This window comes from Lithobates pipiens, unplaced genomic scaffold, assembly GCF_037356315.1.
Source record: "Lithobates pipiens isolate NorthernLeopardFrog02 unplaced genomic scaffold, aLitPip1_a1.2 Scaffold_30, whole genome shotgun sequence".
NCBI lineage: Eukaryota > Metazoa > Chordata > Amphibia > Anura > Ranidae > Lithobates > Lithobates pipiens.
In genome coordinates, this window is record NW_027507791.1 from 130,675,469 (window position 1) to 130,694,330 (window position 18,862).

General features: G+C 44.5%; 1 protein-coding gene across 2 annotated transcripts in view; it reads right to left on the minus strand.

Annotated features, from left to right (window-relative positions):
* PLCB2 (phospholipase C beta 2) overlaps nucleotides 1-18,862 on the minus strand; it is a 384,423-nt gene that overhangs the window by 33,652 nt on the left and 331,909 nt on the right. For both annotated transcript variants that reach the window (XM_077464867.1, XM_077464866.1), the window contains exon 28: nucleotides 16,347-16,423. In XM_077464867.1, coding sequence (XP_077320993.1) covers nucleotides 16,347-16,423 — 77 coding nt within the window. The remainder of the gene's footprint in view (nucleotides 1-16,346; nucleotides 16,424-18,862) is intronic.

An 18,862-nucleotide genomic window follows, 5' to 3' on the forward strand; every position in this document is an offset into this window, starting at 1 on the left:
ATACACTGTTATAAATTTGTTTCGAGAAACGATTTCCATCCTGCTTCAATTAATTTTACCATCAAAAACAAATGCCAATTTGACCCCACTAATGATTAGAAAATCAAACGAACATTCTTCAAATTGAAAAATTCAAAACAAAATTCTACTAGTGCATGGCCAGCTTTAAATTTCCATGCACAATCATCAGTAACTGAAAAATGGAGAGCTGTTAACATGGCTCAAGGCATAGCGTGAGAGGCCTGGGATTGTTGGAACTCTGTTTGGCCACAAATGTTGTCAATCACCCTACAGACAGTCATTTGATTTGTCAATGAAAGCAGCCTATAGTGGAAAAACTATTCAGTCTGGCTAAACTGTGACAGTACAAAAATACCCTTAGAGCCGGTTCACACAGGGGCGACTCAGATCCGACTTCAGGTCACCCCTAGTCGCGCTACATGTAAAAACCAATGTAAGTGAATGAGAGCTGTCTTAATGCACACTACTGAAGTCGCTCCGACTTCAGAAAAGTTTCCTGTACTACTTCTATCCGACTTGTAGGCAACTGGTACCCATTGATTTCAATGGAGGTCGCCTCCAAGTCGGATCTCCGTCTATACAGAGGCGACTCTGACAGAATTATCAGCTCTCAAAAGAGAACTTCACGCCAAATTTATTAAAATAATTTGGGGGGGGGGGGTTCCCCCTCTGAGAGCATAACAGGCCCTTAGGTCTGGTATGGATTTTAAGGGGAACTCCCTACACTGAAAAAACGGCATGGGGGTCCCCCCCAGATCCATACTAGACCCTTGATTGGTTGTCGGGGTCTGCGATGTCCCTATATAAGTCGCCGCACGCCGCGTGTCCTGTCATTGTGACCGGAGACAGCGACGAGGCAACATCTTCAGAAGAGAAGAAGAGAAGAGAACAGAAGACAGCGACAGCGGCAGCGGCGACAGAAGACCGGGCCACCACTTGTAAAAGAGCTAGAAGAAGGCGCGTGTCCCGGCAAGAAGAACCGAAGAGGGGGACAAGACCCCTGAAGTCCGAAGAAGAGGGCAGCGGCGAAGAAGAAAGCCGGGCTCCTCTGCTAGTAAAAGAGCTAGCAGAAGATAGCGGAGGAGTCCGCCGAGAAGACCCCTGAAGACGGAAGAAGACTCCCGGAGCTGTGCAATGAACTATTTTAACCCTTGTGTGTTGTGTTTTTTTTAAAAAAAAATTTCACAGGTGTAACATTGTTACTTATTAAAGGGGGCTCACGGATTCCGATAAGCCCCCCGCCCGCAGACCCCGACAACCAACGGCCAGGGTTGTCGGGAAGAGGCCCTTGTCCTCATCAACATGGGGACAAGGTGCTTTGGGGTGGGGGGGCCGCGCGGCCCCCCTTCCCCAAGGCACCCCCCCATGTTGAGGGCACGCGGCCTGGTACTGCTCAGGAGGGGGGGGCGCTCGCTTGTCCCCACCCCCTTTCCTGGCCGGCCGGGTAGCGTGCTCGGATAAGGGTCTGGTATGGATCTGGGGGGGACCCCCACTACGTTTTTTCGGCGTAGGGGGTTCCCCTTAAAACCCATACCAGACCTAAGGGCCTGGTATGCTCCTGGAGGGGGAACCCACGCTGTTTTTCTTTTTTTTTTATTTGGCGTGGAGTTCCCCCTTGAGAGCTCATTCTCTGATTGGCCACGGCAAAAGTCGCCTAGCCTAGGGCGACTTAAAGTCATGTTGTAAGTCGCCCCAAGTCGCGTTGAAGTCGTGTCCAAGTTTCCTCCAAAAGTTGTGTTGAAAGTTGTGTTTCCCCTGTGTGAACGGGCTCTTAAACGCAAGCCTGTCACCACATTTTATATCACCATTTTTGTTGTGCTGGAAAGCAGGCATTCAAGGTGGAACAAAGAAAACTGCTATACAACAATTTTCTATGTGGATGTCCTATAATTTTAATATTTTAACCAGTTCCTGCCTGCCCTATAGCAAAATAACAGCCAGGCGGCACTTTCGGTGATATGGGTGGACGCCATATGACATCCTTCCGGGCTGCCCTGCAGTGTGATGGACACAGCCGATGACTGATCAGTGTATTGGCCCACTGCTGGGACCATGTGATCAATGTGACCAATCACAAAAGATCACATGACAATTGTAAACAATTGATGGCTTCCTTTCATTCCATCCATTGTGTACAATTGTGTGGTCAGCTGTGATTGGTCACAATGATCACATGATTCAGACAGGGCCAATCACTGCCCATCAATACCATGTGATTAGCTGTGACCAATCACAACAGATCCCATGACAATTGTAAACAATGGATGGCTTCCTTTCATTCCATCCATTGTGTACAATTGTGTGGTCAGCTGTGATTGGTCACAGTGATCACATGATACAGACAGGGCTAGTCACAGCCCATCTATACCATGTGATTAGCTGTGGCCAATCACAAAACACACTGAATGAATGAATAAACAATCATAATAGGTAAAAACAATTAACAAAATCCTCATAACCGCCACACCCATTATATGCACTGTACTCCTCTGGTGACAGTATGTAACATTTCTTCATTTTCTAAAAAATGTAAAAAAAAATTACAACTTCAAAAACCTCGCCATGCCTCTTACTAAATACCTTGGACTGTCCACTTTCCAAGGGGTCATATGGGGGATGATTGTACTCTCCTGGAGTTTTCGGGTCTCAAGAAATGAAATGAGGCTGTCATTATATGAGAATCGATTTTCAGATATATACCATAGTATACAGACTCTATAACTTTTTGCAGACCAGGGCTCCATGTACACTAGCATTTTTTATAAGCTCAAAAAACACTACAAAAATATAAACTTTATAGTGTTTTTGTGCTGGTGTCTTGTAGTTTTAAAAAGCTTTTAGGAGCAATTAAGAGCATTGGCATTTTATTAGGTTTTTACAGTACATGGAAAAAAAAACTGCTCAAAAAAAGCTGTTAGGAGCGTTTCAGTAGCATTTAGGGATGTTTAGTGTTTTTTTTTTCCGGAAAAACGATCCCAAAAACTTAACAATAACAATTTTTTTCTGCTCCTAGATGCTGAAGCTTAAAAAATGCTAGTAGCCTAAAGAAGTGTACACTAAACACATAGGTTAACACTATTAGCATCTAGGAGCTTTAAAAAAAAAAATAATATACCTAAATAATATACACTGATTTGGGTTATTTTCACCAAAAAATGTACCAGAATGCTTACATTTGTGAAGAAAGATTATTATTGATTTGTACAATTTTATAACAGAAATGTAGCAAAGTTCTGGGCCCCTTTAGGCCTAATGGTGACCTCTAGAGTCAAGGACAGCTGACATCTTCTGTGTAGAGAGGGTTACAAGGCATGGTGGGTGTAATGTAAGATAAACGGTGGGCACCAGCTACTTTTTGAATGCAAAGAGATTTATTGTCTCTTAACCCTTGTACACACGGTCAGACATTCCGACAACAAAATCAGTCGGATTTTGTCCGACGGATTTTGTCCGAAACTGGTGTTGCATACACACAGTCGGACAAAGTTGTGGGAAAATCTGATCGTTCGTAACGTGATGATGTTATTTCGTTACGACGGGACTACGTTCAGGCTAGTAGCCAATAGCTTTGGTCTAGGAATTTGATCTGAGCATGCGTGGCACTTTGTCTAATCGGAATTCTCTACAAACGATGAGACAAAGTCCAATCGGATCATGTTGTCGGAAAGTTTTATAGCCCAGCTCTAAAACTTTGTCGGTCGGATATTCCGATGGAAACAGTCCGATGGAGCCCACACACGGTCCGATTATCTGACAACTTGGTCCGATCAGACATTTTCCGTCGGAATGTTTGACCGTGTGTACAAGGGCTCAAACAGAACTGGGGGAGAGGGGGTTAGGGCCAGGACACCCTTAGGTAGATGCAATGTTAATTGGCAGACTCCGAGACTTCTATAGGCAGACAGCTATACAGGTGAGGGCCTCCAACCGGACACCACTTCTGTATAGGTAGGACACTGTCTCCTATGGCAACAGTCTTGTAGAAGTTACTAACTGTAATTGTAGCCAACTATTTGCAACACGAACAGTTCTTAGCTTACCCTACAATCATTCACTGTGGGTCTTCACCCAACAAGCTCCCAGTCTCTCTCACTAGACCTCAGATCCAATAGCCACTGGATCCCCTGAGCTCTTCCACTCTTCGCACTCAGTATCGTCTTCAAGCTTCACCAACACTTCCCTACTGGGTCTCTGGCTTGTCACTCACAGATACTCTTCTAGCTTCACCCCCACTGACACGCTAGTTCTCTGGCTTGGCACTCACTGGTGCTCCACAAGCTCACCTATGCTGTCCCGCTGGGTCCTTGACTTGGTTTCCCACTTCTTTACCGTCCCTGGCTGGCCAAAAGTCTGCTCTGGTACTGGCCTCAGCTTACTCACAGTGGTCTCCGGTAACAAGTTGCATGGTTCTGTAGTGGCGACAGCTTCCTCTCTAACATCGACCATGACTGGTTCCCCGGCTAGTGCAACCGTAACTTATGGTTGGACTACAAGCCCGCAGTCCCAACCCTATGTTGATCTCCTGCTTCTGGATAGGCCTCAGACAGCTTAGCAGCCAGATGTCCATGGGATAGGCTTAAGGCTTACGGCCTAGCAGCCCGGGGTAACATAACACATGTCCACCCAGATAGCCGTCCAGGTGGATCACCTGCCGTCCAGAACCCCGATCACCTGACTCCACCCAAATAAATAGGCTCTCCCAGCAGGCCAAGTGACCCAAGAAAATCCCTGCCCATTGTCTGAGACAACTCATTCATTCATAAGCTGTCCTTGCTGTGCCCTTGTCTTATCCAATGTCACCAGCTACCAGGCCACCTAGTGACTTCTCTCTCCAATTAGGGGGAAATAAATTGATCTCCTAACAATTGGCCAAGGCAACCATCGCCTGGCAACTAAATTACTAGCAGCCCTGCCTAAACATCAGGGTGCTACAGAGACAAAGATTTTTTTTTTTTTCGTTTATTTACCAAAAAATTTAAAATTCTGCGAAAGCTCTATTTGTGTGAAAAAAAATATAAAAATGTATATTGGGTACAGTGTTGCAATGGCCACGCAATTGTTTTTTAACCACTTGCCGACCGCCGCACGACGATATACGTCGGCAGAATGGCACGGGCAGGCATATGGGCGTATATATAAGTCCCTGCCTGCCCGCGGGTGGGGGGCCCGATCGGGCCCCCCCCCGGTGCCTGCGGCGGTCGGCATTCCTTCGAGAGCGATCCGGGATGAGGGGGCGGCCATTCATTCATGGCCACCCCCTCGCGATCGCTCTCGACGAATGGAAATCCCCCGTGACATCACTTCCTCTCCTGTAATGTAAACACAGGAGAGGAAGTGATGTATTCTCTCCTCTGTGTCGGTATTTTTCGTTCCGACACGGAGGAGAGCGGATCGGTGAGTTGCACCAACACTCTACACACACAGTAGAACATGCCAGGCACACTCACACCCCCCCTTTACCCCCCGATCACCCCCCCAATTACCCCTGCCCCCCAGTCACAGTGACACCAATGTCATTTTTTTTTTTTTTTTTTGCATTGGTGTCATTTGTGACTGTAATAACTGTTAGGGCAGTTAGAGTTAGCCCCCTTTAGTTCTAATGTACCCCCCTAACCCCCCCAATAAAGGTTTAACCCCGTGATCACCCCCCGTCGCCAGTGTCACTAAGGCTGGGTTCACATTGCAGCGGTTTATGAGAACGAATGTGATTCGCACCGCACTGCAGTGCAAATCACATCCGATCTCTGTGCGATTCGAGTTCAGCCATTCGCCGCACCCGCCGCACCCGCCGCAAATTCGCACGGGACCCTTTTTTTGGCCCGCAGCAGAATCGGATCGCATGAGTGTTCACACCATGCGATCCGAGTTTGCAGATCGCACTGCGATATGCGAACTGATCTGGGGGTGTCAGTAACATTTCACTGACACTCCCAGCAGTTCGCATAGGGCAGTGTGAACTGCCGCCGGGAGGCATGCGATGCGGGAACCCGCCGCGGATTCGCGGCGTTTCCGCATCGCTCCAGTGTGAACCCAGCCTAATAAGCGATCATTTTTCTGATCGCCGTATTAGTGTCACAGGTGACGCTAGTTAGGCAGGTAGGTATTTAGGTTCGCCGCAGCTTTTTATAGCGCCAGGGACCCCCATATACTACCGCATAAAGCCCCCTGATTGCCCCCTAGTTAACCCTTTCACCTGTGATCACCATATAACTGTTACAGGTGACGCTGGTTGGTTAGTTATTTTTTTATAGTTTCAGGGCACCCGCCATTTATTACCTAATAAAGGTTTAACCCCCTGATCACCCGGCGGGTGTCATTTGTGACTAATAACTGTTAGGGCAGTTAGGGTTAGCCCCCTTTAGTTCTAAGGTACCCCCCTAACCCCCCCAATAAAGGTTTAACCCCGTGATCACGCCCCGTCGCCAGTGTCACTAAGGCTGGGTTCACATTGCAGCGGTTTGAGAACGGATGTGATTCGCACCGCACTGCAGTGCAAATCACATCCGATCTCTGTGCGATTCGAGTTCAGCCATTCGCCGCACCCGCCGCACCCGCCACACCCGCCGCACCCGCCGCAAATTCGCACGGGACCCTTTTTTTGGCCCGCAGCAGAATCGGATCGCATGGGTGTTCACACCATGCGATCCGAGTTTGCAGATCGCACTGCGATATGCGAACTGATCTGGGGGTGTCAGTAACATTTCACTGACACTCCCAGCAGTTCGCATAGGGCAGTGTGAACTGCCGCCGGGAGGCATGCGATGCGGGAACCCGCCGCGCATTCGTGGCGTTCCCGCATCGCTCCAGTGTGAACCCAGCCTAATAAGCGATCGTTTTTCTGATCGCTGTATTAGTGTCACAGGTGACGCTAGTTAGGCAGGTAGGTATTTAGGTTCGCCGCAGCTTTTTATAGCGCCAGGGACCCCCATATACTACCGCATAAAGCCCCCTGATTGCCCCCTAGTTAACCCTTTCACCAGTGATCACCATATAACTGTTACAGGTGACGCTGGTTGGTTAGTTATTTTTTTATAGTTTCAGGGCACCCGCCATTTATTACCTAGTCTCACTAGTGTACCCCTAAATTTAGGGGTGTCTACTTTCCAAAATGGGGTCATTTGGGGGGGGTTTGTGCCATCTTGGCATTTTATGGCCTTCAAAACTGTAACGCCCTTAGAAAGCCTGAAGGCGGTGCTTGGTTTTCGGGGCCCCGTACGCGGCTAGGCTCCCAAAAAGTCCCACATATGTGGTATCCCCGTACTCAGGAGAAGCAGCAGAATTTATTTTGGGGTGTCATTTCACATATGCCCATGGCATGTGTGAGCAATATATCATTTAGTGACAACTTTGTGAAAAAAAAAAAAAAAAAAAAAAAGTTTGTAATTTTCCCGCAACTTGTGGCAAAATATAAAATATTCCATGAACTCAACATGCCTCTCAGCAAATAGCTTGGGGTGTCTACTTTCTAAAATGGGGTCATTTGTGGGGGTTTTGTGCCATCTTGGCATTTTATGGCCTTCAAAACTGTAATAGGTAGTGAGAAGTGAACTCAAAAATTTACGCCCTTAGAAAGCCTGAAGGCGGTGCTTGGTTTTCGGGGCCCCGTACGCGGCTAGGCTCCCAAAAAGTCCCACATATGTGGTATCCCCGTACTCAGGAGAAGCAGCAGAATTTATTTTGGGGTGTCATTTCACATACGCCCATAGCATGTGTGAGCAATATATCATTTAGTGACAACTTTGTGTAAAAAAAAAAAAAATAATTTTTTTTTGTCATTATTCAATCGCTTGAGGCAAAAAAATAAAATATTCAATGGGCTCAACATGCCTCTTATCAATTTCCTTAGGGGGTCTACTTTCCAAAATGGGGTCATTTGGGGGGGTTTTGTACTGCCCTGCCATTTTAGCACCTCAAGAAATGAGATGGGCAGTCGTAAACTAAAAGCTGCGTAAATTCCAGAAAACGTACCTTAGTTTGTAGATGTGACAACTTTTGCGCAAACCAATAAATATACAATTATTGACTTTTTTTTTACCAAAGACATGTGGCTGAATACATTTTGGCCTAAATGTATGACTAAAATTGAGTTTATTGGATTTTTCTAATAACAAAAAGTAGAAAATATCATTTTTTTTCAAATTTGCGGTCTTTTTACGTTTATATCGCAAAAAATAAAAATCGCAGAGGCAATCAAATACCATCAAAAGAAAGCTCTATTTGTGGGAAGAAAAGGACGCAAATTTTGTTTGGGTACAACATTGCATGACCGCGCAATTACCAGTTAAAGCAGCGCAGTGCCAAAGTGTAAAAAGACCTCTGGTCATTTACCAGCAAAATGGTCCGGTCTGAAAGTGGTTAAAGTGCACTAATAATTGGCCTGAGTAGGAAAGTGCCCAGTACTGAAGCAGTTAAAAAAGGATATGTAGACTTTTTTTTCTCCCATGTATTCCAATAATATTCTATCCTGAAGAGTGCATTTGATAAAAGGTTATAACTAAAACTTAAACTTAACATGAATTAAGGGCATGTTACCCTTTGTCCTGTTTTGACTTCCGTTTATTGTGATTTTCAGAAGTATTTTTCCCACTTTAAACAACTTAGAATGTTCCACCCTCTGATTAAATTTGATATACAGAAAATATAAAGAACTTAGCACAGTTACCGGTATTACAGAGGCATATGAGGATGTCAGCTGTCAAACGATGATGAGAAATCTGCTTATCCATCCTTCTTTTACCACAAATCCCAATCCCTTTGCTTTTAAATGGAAGTACAAGGCAGAATTGTTTTGAAATTCATCAAAACAAAGCTATATCAATGGCTTCAATCTGTCCAACCTCAGAAATTTCCCATTGTTCATAATGATCCTGAATGATTAAATATATATTTTCTTAGATTAAAAACCCTTGTCAATGTAGCACTAATCCCCAAAGGAGCTGCTGGTTAGTTTTGGGCTTACTGTTACCTTCTGTTTTTCTCATTGTACGTCTAGGGGTTCCCGTGGTAGATGGTCCAGTAACTTGAGAGACCGACAACAGATCCACTTGAATGGATTTTTTTTGCAAAACGTAGACAATGAACAGTCTCTTAAATTGGGTTCAGAGGGTTGGAAAGGAAATTCAGGTACTCTTAGTATCAATGTCAAATTGTTGAAGAACTTGCTCACATTGACTGCATCCAGAGAATAGCCATTCGCAACTGGATGATCACTCAGATTGGACAGTCCCTCTCTCACAAGGCCTAGCAGCCAACAAGGTGTTTACTCAAGAACAAGTCTCTGCCACAGACGTTGTTGTAGAACGTACAAGATAATGTCTCTGCCACAGATGTTGTTGTAGAACACGTAGAGAAACTACCCTTGAAAACACTTGTAGGATACCTGGATCTTTTAGCCAGTTTGGCGATATCCACAAGACCGGATTCTCTCGGTTACTTCAGCCCTTCCAGGCTCTTACTAAGAAGCCAACCCATAGGGGGTCTTCTTCTGAAAAGTCCTCCCCTAGAATGCTTGAATGCTTGAAGTTACTGGGTCTCTCCCGAACCGGAGACGGCACCCAACCACCTCAGAATCCTTCCTTTAGTTTCTTCGCCTTGGGCTAGCCAGCCCAGAGACATCAAAGTCGGGTGGATCCGCACCCCTGGCCATAGCCTTCCTGGGGGCTGGTCAGGAGGACCAGGACCATGAAGTCAGTACATCATTCTGGACTGGAACCCCGAACCACGTGACGTCCGCATCTTAAATATCCTCTCCCAGAAAGCACAGTGAGAACGCCACTCCCACTGGGTGGGCTCCGAGAGAGAGTAACTTAAGCACCTAACCAGACCATAGTTCCATGCCTGCCAGAAAAGACAGTGCCCCCTGTGGCCAGGCTGAATGTCTCAGTCCAGTCAAACTGATGCTGAAATCTAATTTAGATAATTGCACCCAAACTAAATTAATAATTACACAGTCAGGTTGAAAAAAAAACAAAAACAATTCCATCCAAAAATGCATAATTAGGAAACCTTCATATCTACTTCAGCTTTTGCCCAGAGAGTAAAGAATGTAAAATAATTTCTTGGCTGCAGTGGCAGCCATGATTTATTTTATTTATTGTTCAGCTGACTCCTGGCATATTAAAGTGACCAGGTGGCTGTGTTGGTGCCCGATCACTTTTACAGTGTGAGTGGCAGGGCTTTTTTTCTCAGAGAGTAGGTGCAGGAACTTGCCCCTTCTGAGTCACCCCTTGTCTCAGCACCCTACCTACCTACGAGCACTGTTACTTGATTCCACTGCCTACCCACCTCCCAGTACTGCCCCTTTTAGAAAATACAGAGATGAGTATCATGTAGTGCTAAGTAATTTGTATGGAACAAGAAAGGCAGTAAAATAAATCGCCTGCAGCTAGCAACAATAGACCCCCAACCACAACAGATCCCCTACACAATAATAAACCTCCCTCCACAACAATTGACCCCTTTCTTACAAAATCCCACCCCGGCAGCTATAGAGCCTCTGCAACTGCAACTGATCTCCCAGCAGCCAGAATCAATGAACCCTCTGGCAGCCAGAAAAATATACCTCTCCCTCAAAAGTAGATCCCTCCCAGCAACAATTGACTCTCTCGCAACATAAGAACCCCCTATTAACAGACCCCCCACGCAAAAAAAATAATTCCAGCAAAAATAGATCCCCCACCAGCCATCATCAATAAGGCCCTCCAGTACTGCTTGCTACGTACTGTACATTTAGTGGTGGAGGTGCCGGACTGCGTTCCCCCACGCTCCCTCTGAAAAAAATCCCTGGTGAGTGGTATGGATATTTCCTAAGGCCATCATTCACAGTTTATTCTAAACTGATGAACTGTAAGGGCATTAAAGTTTTACCTGTTGATAATTTGGGGTACTATAATTTTTTGCCATTTTGCGTACACATGCAGTTTTGGTACATTTGGTACCGATTTACGCTACACTAACTCGTCTTTTATTGTGTCCTAAAATTTGGGGATCAAATTATGTTTCTGTAAAATAAAAATGTGTGTTTTATATTTTTTCTGAAAATACAGATTTGATAAACAGTTGCCAGATAAAAAATTGTGACTACTATATATTATATTTTTATTCTATAGGGCTTCTACTTTCAGAAAATATATATTGTTCTGGGGGTTTTAAATAATATTATAGCCAAAATGTCGATTTTAACATGTGTGCAAAAATGAACAAATTGCTCCAAAAGGGAACTAGTTAACCACTTAAGCCCCGGACCAATTTGCAGCCAAAGGACCAGGCCCCTTTTTGAGATTCGGCACTGTGTCGCTTTAACTGACAATTGCTCGGTCGTGCGATGTGGCACCCAAACAAAATTGACGTCCTTTTTTTTCCCACAAACAGAGATTTCTTTTGGTGGTATTTGTTCACCTCTGCGGTTTTTATTTTTTGTGCTATAAACAAAAACAGAGCGACAATTTTGAAAACAATGCATTATTTTTTAAGTTTTGCTATAATAGATATCCCCAAATATATATTAAAAAACATTTTTTTTCCTCAGTTTAGGCCGATAAGTATTCTACATATTTTTGGTAAAAAAAAAATCGCAATTAACGATTATTGATTGGCTTGCGCAAAAGTTATAGCGTTTACAAAAAATGTTTTTTCTAGTAATGGCGGCGATCAGCGATTTTTATTGGGACTGTGACATTATGGCGCACACATCGGATATTTTTAACACATTTTTGGGACCATTGTCATTTATACAGCAATCAGTGCTATTTAAATGCACTGATTCCTGTGTAAATGACACTGGCAGTGACGGAGTTAACCACTAGGGGGCAGTGTAGGGGTTATGTATGACGTGATGTGTTTTTTTTATTGTAGGGGGCATGGCTTGGCTTGTGATGTCACTGATAAACGGCAACAGACGATCGGTGACAGCCACACAGGGAAGCACGGAGATAGGCTTGTTTACACAGACCTCTCCTCGTTCTTCAGCTCTGTGACCCGATCGCGGGGCACCGCGGTCACAGAGCACAGGACCGGGTTGGGAGCGCGCCGCCGCCATGCTCCCGACCCACGGCTGTCCTTAAGTGGTTAAACAGAACCCTATACCCCCACAGCAGGAATGAACCAGAGCTCCGTTCAAGCCTTTGATTCTCCCATCAACTCTAAAGCAACTCCATAAGAACAAATGGAACTGCTCACTGCATTAAACACATCATATCAATTTATTTATCCTAATTAGTTTCACCCGGCAAGGAGCTTGCCCTAAAGCTTATCCAGAAGTAGGCAAAACAACCTATAAAGCAGGGTTCATTTAGAAATGCATCCAGTTTTTCTTTTCTGGCGAGAACGAATCCTTAACCACCTCAATACAGTGCACTTACTCCCCCTTCCTGACCAGACCAATTTTCAGCTTTCAGCGCTCTCACAGTTTGAATGACAATTACTCAGTCATGCAACACTGTACCCATATGAAACTTGCGTCCTTTTTTCCACACAAATAGAGCTTTCTTTTAGTGGTATTTAATCACAAGTGAGTTTTTTATTTTTTGTGCTATAAATAAAATAAAACGTAAATTTTGTGAAAAAAATGCCTTTTTCTTTGTTTTTGTCATACATTTTTGCTAATTAGTAATTTTTCTTCATACATTTTGGCCAAAATTTATACTGCTACATATCTTTGGTAAAAATAACCCCCATTAGTGTATATTATTTGGTCTTTGTGAAAGTTATAGAGTCTACAAACTATGGTGCCAATCGCTGAAAATTGATCACATCTGATCAGGCCTTCAGTACATCAGGTGTATCTCATTTCTTGAGACACTAACAAGTCAGGAAAGTACAAATACCCCCCAAATGACCCCTTTTTACAAAGTAGACATTCCAAGGTATTAAGTAAGTAGCATGATGAGTTTTTTTAAGTTGTAATTTTTTCCCACAATTCTTTGCAAAATGAAGATTTTTTTTTATTATTATTATTTTTTACAAAATTGTCATATTATCAGGTTATTTCTCACACACAACATATGCATACAACAAATTACACCCCAAAATACATTCTGCTACTCTTCCCGAGTACGGTGATACCACATGTGTGAGACTTTTACACAGCCTGGCCACATACAGAGCACCAACATTGATGTAGTACCTTCAGACGTTCTACGAGCAAAAATGACGCATCTCATTTCTCAACCACCTATTACACTTTTGAAGGCCCTGGAGTACCAGGACAATGGAATTGCCCATAAAATTACCCCATTTTGGAAAGCAAACAACCCAACGTATAATCTGTGAGGCATAATGAGTCTTTTGAATGGTTAATTTTTTTCCAGAAGTTTTTGGAATATGTGGAAAAAAATTAAAACGCATTTTTTTTTACACAAAATTGTCAATTTATGAGATATTTCTAACACATAGCATGTATATAGCAAAAATTACACCCCAAAACACATTCTGCTACTCCTCCTGAGTATGGCGATACCACATGTGTAGGACTTTTACACAGCTGGGCCACATAGAGAGGTCAAACATTGAAGTAGTACGTTCAGGCGTTCTAGGAGCATAAATGACACATCTCATTTCATTCCTACCTATCACACTTTTGAAGGTCCTGGACCACCAGGACAGTGAAATTACCCACAAAATGACCCCATTTTGGAAAGCAAACATCCCAACGTATATTCTATGAGACATGGGCTGCAAATAGGTACGGGGGTACTCTGATGTGCTGGAGATAGGTACTCTGGTACTCTGATGGCCTGGTGACAGGTACTCGGGTACTCTGATGGCCTGGTGACAGGTACTTGGGTACTCTGATGGCCTGGTGACAGGTACTCCGATGGCTTGGTGACTGGTATTTGGGTACTCTGAAGGGCAGTGACAGGTACTCATATGGACTGTGACAGGTACTCGGGTACTGAGATGAACTGTGACAGGTACTCAGATGAACTGTGACAGGTACTCGGGTACTCAGATGAACTGTGACAGGTACTCGGGTACTCAGATGAACTGTGACAGGTACTCGGGTACTCAGATGAACTGTGACAGGTACTTGGGTACTCAGATGGACTGGGACAGGTACTCGGGTACTCTGATGGGCTGTGACAGGTACTCGGGTACTCCGATGGGCTGTGACAGCTACTCGGGTACTCTGATGGGCTGTGATAGGTACTCGGGTACTTTGATGGGCTGTGACAGGTACTCGGGTACACTGTTGAACCGTGACAGATACTTGGGTACCATGATGGACTGTGACAGGTACTCGGGTACCCTGATGGACTGTGACAGATACTCGGGTACTCTGATGGACTGTGACAGGTACTCAGGTACTCTGATGTACCGTGACAGGTACTCGGGTACCCTGATGTGCCGTGACAGGTACTCGGGTACCCTGATGGGCCGTGACAGGTACTCGGGTACCCTGATGGAGCGTGATAGGTACTCGGGTACTCTGATGGGCCGTGACAGGTACTCGGGTACTCTGATGGGCCGTGACAGGTACTCGGGTACTCTGATGTGCTGGGACAGGTACTCGAGTACTCTGATGTGCCGTGACAGGTACTCGGGTACTCTGATGGGCTGGGACAGGTACTCGGGTACTCAGATGGACTGAGACAGGTACTCGGGCACTCTGGCTGTGACAGGTACTCAAATACTCTGATGGACTGTGACAGGTACTCTGATGGACTGTGATTGACAGGTACTATGAGGGGTGATGACAGGTCCTCTTTATTGGGGGGGGGGCAATCAGGGTGATTGGTGTACACTAGGCGGTAACGAGATGTTACCGCAATCTCCTCCTCACACACGATCAGTGTGTGAGGAGGAGAACAACCCGATAACATCTCGTTACCGCGGTTTGTTTACATTTTAGTGATCGGCTGTGAAAGGATCACAGCCGATCACGTGGGTAAACAGCCAGCCAATGGCTGTTTACCAGCGTCGGTGACGAGCAGTGTTCCCGGGGAACACGCCGCCACCGACGTGCACACGCAGCGCGCTCGCGATCACGCGCATGCGCCGTGCACAGCCGGGGTGTGACCATCTGTGATCGGCCGTGACTTCATCACGGCTGATCACGTGGTAAACAACCATAACCAATGGCTGTTCACCCCCTTCGGTGGCGAGCGGTGTCTCCGTGACACGCCGCCACCGAAGAAACAGGGATGCGCGCGCACGATCGCGCGGATTCCCTGTTTAAACGGGAGGCCGTCATATGACGGTCTCCCGCCACAATAGGTGCGCCGCCTGGCCGTCATTTGATGGCCGGCGGTCAGCATCTAGTTAAGGAAGTCTATTACACATTTTCACAGCTCCTACTGTGAAGAATATTTTGGTGCATGCAGTCTTAAACGCTATTCTGAGTAATATTTTAGGTCTAAATATTAAAACAATTAACCATCTATAGCATATGACTTCTTTTCTCAATGTTGCCTAGCCTGGCACAACCTTACATGAGCCCTTCATGGGGACTACATACAGCTGTATTAACACCAGCTGTATTAACACACATTGCACAGATATGCTCCGCTACAATCATTCTTATGCCGCCTACACACAAGTGGACTTTCCGTCAGAAAAGGTCCGACGGTCTTCCCAACAGACTTTCGACTGAGTTACGACGGACTTTGGAACAAAAGGATATGCCCACACACAAACAGACTAAAGTCCGTTCGAAAGTCCGTTCATTTTGAACATGATGACGTACGACGGGACTAGAAAAGGAAGTTCAATAGCCAGTAGCCAATAGCTGCAGACGAATGATTTTCCCGATAGAAATTGAGTCCATCAGACAGATTTTAAACATGTTCTATTTCTAGGTCCGTCTGAATAAAAAAAAAAGGTTTAGACTATCCCACATACGATCTGACTATCCGACGGAACCGTCGGACCTATTCTGCCGGAAAGTCTGGTCGTGTGTACGTGGCATTAGAGACAAACAATCATGTGTAGTTTGTGCAAATGTGAGTGTGTGTGGTTAGGAAGTGGCTTAAAGAAGCTAGAGGAGATCAGCATCCCTGAAATATAAAAAAAAGATGGCAAAACAGTATTTTATAAAAAAAAGAAAAGAAAAAAAGGCAAATATTTATGATACACACTGCTTTAGCACATTAGGTGCATATGTCTAATTTAAATTTATTTGATCATTATGGGCATTCCACCATCAAACTTCAACATTTTAAAGCACAAAACTAATAAACTGGGTATATTATATGCCATGCTTTCCCCAAGTAAACATTGGTCATAATAAAAGGAAATATCTCATTCTTTCTTGACATTATAAGGCCTCTTTTAACAACATGCTCAGAATGTCACAGTAAATCTCCATGAAAACAGGACTGGAACATTACCCGTCTGTAGATTCCTTTAGGACTTTCAGTTCTGTTGCCTGTCTTTCCTGGGCTAGCTCTAATAATTTGCTGAATTGCTGTTAAAATAGTTAAACAAATGTATATCAATACACAGTAATATGCAGCTGAATTTGCAAGAGGAGAATAGGAACTAATAAACGAATAAAAAAATTATAAGTCTTATTCTTGAAATACTGTATGTTTTAGGCTCGTTTCACATTGGGGTGGATGCGGCACCCGACTCGCAGACAGTTCACACTGCTATATGCAACCCGCTGGGATTGTCAATACAAAGTTAATGACACCCCCAGATCAGTTGACATATCGCAGTGCGAACTGTCAATTTGGAACATGAATTGGATCGCATGGGATCGCATGCGGACCAAAAAAAAGAGTCCCGCATGACTTTAGTCCAAATGCAATGCAAATTCAGCCATACAATCTGCATGGCTGAATTCGCATCGCACAGACATCACAGCAGTGTGATGCGAATCACGTGCAATGTCACAAAACGTACTAATGTGAACTGAGCCTTAAAGGGGCATGGACAACGTACCACAACAGGCAATGTTATAGAATTTTCAACAAGATACACATTTAAAGGGTTAGTTGACATAAACTTTTGGTGATGCTGGAAAGTTTAACAATTTCTTTCACTTCTCATGAAGTTTGGTGAAATTTCTGCCCTTCATGGAGCCTGGCCAAAACAGTTGCTGTGGCTAGTATGAAGGTTGGATTTTTTGTTTATTTCACTACCTAGTTCACACCACATGCAGTCCAGTGTGTTAAAAATGCGTGAGTAGGTTATATGGTTTTCAGTGGGATAGTTCACACCAGTGCTTGCAGTTCCAGAAAAAAAAGTAGAACATGCTGCATTTTTCCTCAACTGGACTGTACTGGAATGCTGTAAAACACATCAAAAACGCACTGGAACACACTTAAATGCATCAAAAACTCACTGAAACACAAATGTCCTTATTTAAGGTTAAGAAAAAATGCAATGTATTGCATCAAAGATGCATCAAAAACGCGCATGCAGAAAAGCATCTGGAACATATCCGGACTTTCTATGGTGTGAACTGGCCCTGAAAATCATTTTTTTATATATAATATGCAGAATGTAGTCAGGAGGACCTTAAACAACCCAAAGCTGGCAATGATATCAAACGGTCCAAAGAGAGAAGGAACACAAGAAATATGGTGGCTTCAAAATTGTGGATGCCGCTGCAAAGGGAGGGGCGGAGCTGCTGGGAGAGATGGTTGCTGTTTCGTAGAGCGGATCCAAGGCTGCCTCTGCTACAGCTGGTAATAATGGCTTGAAAGCTTGGAAAAGCTCATATCAGTAATTCACCAGGAAGACGAGGGAGTCGTTGTACACGCTTCTATGCCTATTACATCCGATTGACTACGTCTGCAAAGCTTACAGTGGACGCTTGCACTATCCGGAGCCATATCATCGAGACCTCGGCAGGAGGAGGAGCGAGGGAAGCCCGAGGAAGCCCGAAGAAATCCGAGTCGGCCCGAGGAGATCCGAGCTCGCCCGAGTCATACAGAGACAACCCGTGGAGCGCCGTGGAGCGAGACGCAACCGAGCAGGTGGAGGAGGTCCGGCGTTAGCGGCGGTGTGTGGGCGGAAGCCAACCACCGGCGCTGCCGGCCGTTTGACCGTCCACACGGCGGCGGTCCCGGAGAATCCAGGCGGAGATCGGGAAGGGTCTCAAGGGGGGCTGTGGAGAGCCACGTTTGAGAGGCAGAGAGCAAGAGCCTCGGAGAACCCCAGGACTGATTAGAATGCCAGAAAAATGCGAAGGTAAACTGTTTCCTTTCTTTATGCTTGAGTGACAGCAGAAGTAAAAACAAAACCTACAGCGAGGAACCAGAGACGGTTGTAAGATGTAACAACAGTTTTAAATACTAAACAAGAAGTAAAATAAAGTAAGGACTATGTGAACTGTGAACTGCATTTATATTTAAATCTGAAGCAAACTTAATTTAGATCTGGCTCAAAGATATGCCTAAGGTTTTAAGATATGGCGGCCTAATTAACGTATATAAGATCTAAGCAATCAAACAAGGAAAAAGGTTTGAGTGATATACATATGGAATTTCATGGACTGTTTTATTATGAATATATATATAAAGATACTATCTAGATATGGTTGAGATACAGTTGCTATCTGAAAGATTACCAAAGACTGCCAAAGAGTAAGATAAAGCTATTACTGAAATATACTACAATTTCCTTAAAGGGATCATAACGATTTTTTGCAGAAGATAGAAAAGATAGAAAGGCCAAGGAAAGTTAAAGTTATGGCACCTAAGAAGGGAAATAGAACACCCCAAAGTCAAAAAAATAAAAGGGATAAAAGAGAGGGTGGAAATAAAGGAGCCACAGGGGCTCAAGCTACCCAAACAACGGATATTAAAGAATTTTTTCAACAAATGCATCCACAGACAGAGGCTCAGGATCAATCTCAATCCCCTCAACAACTATTAAAATCATCACATACAATAGG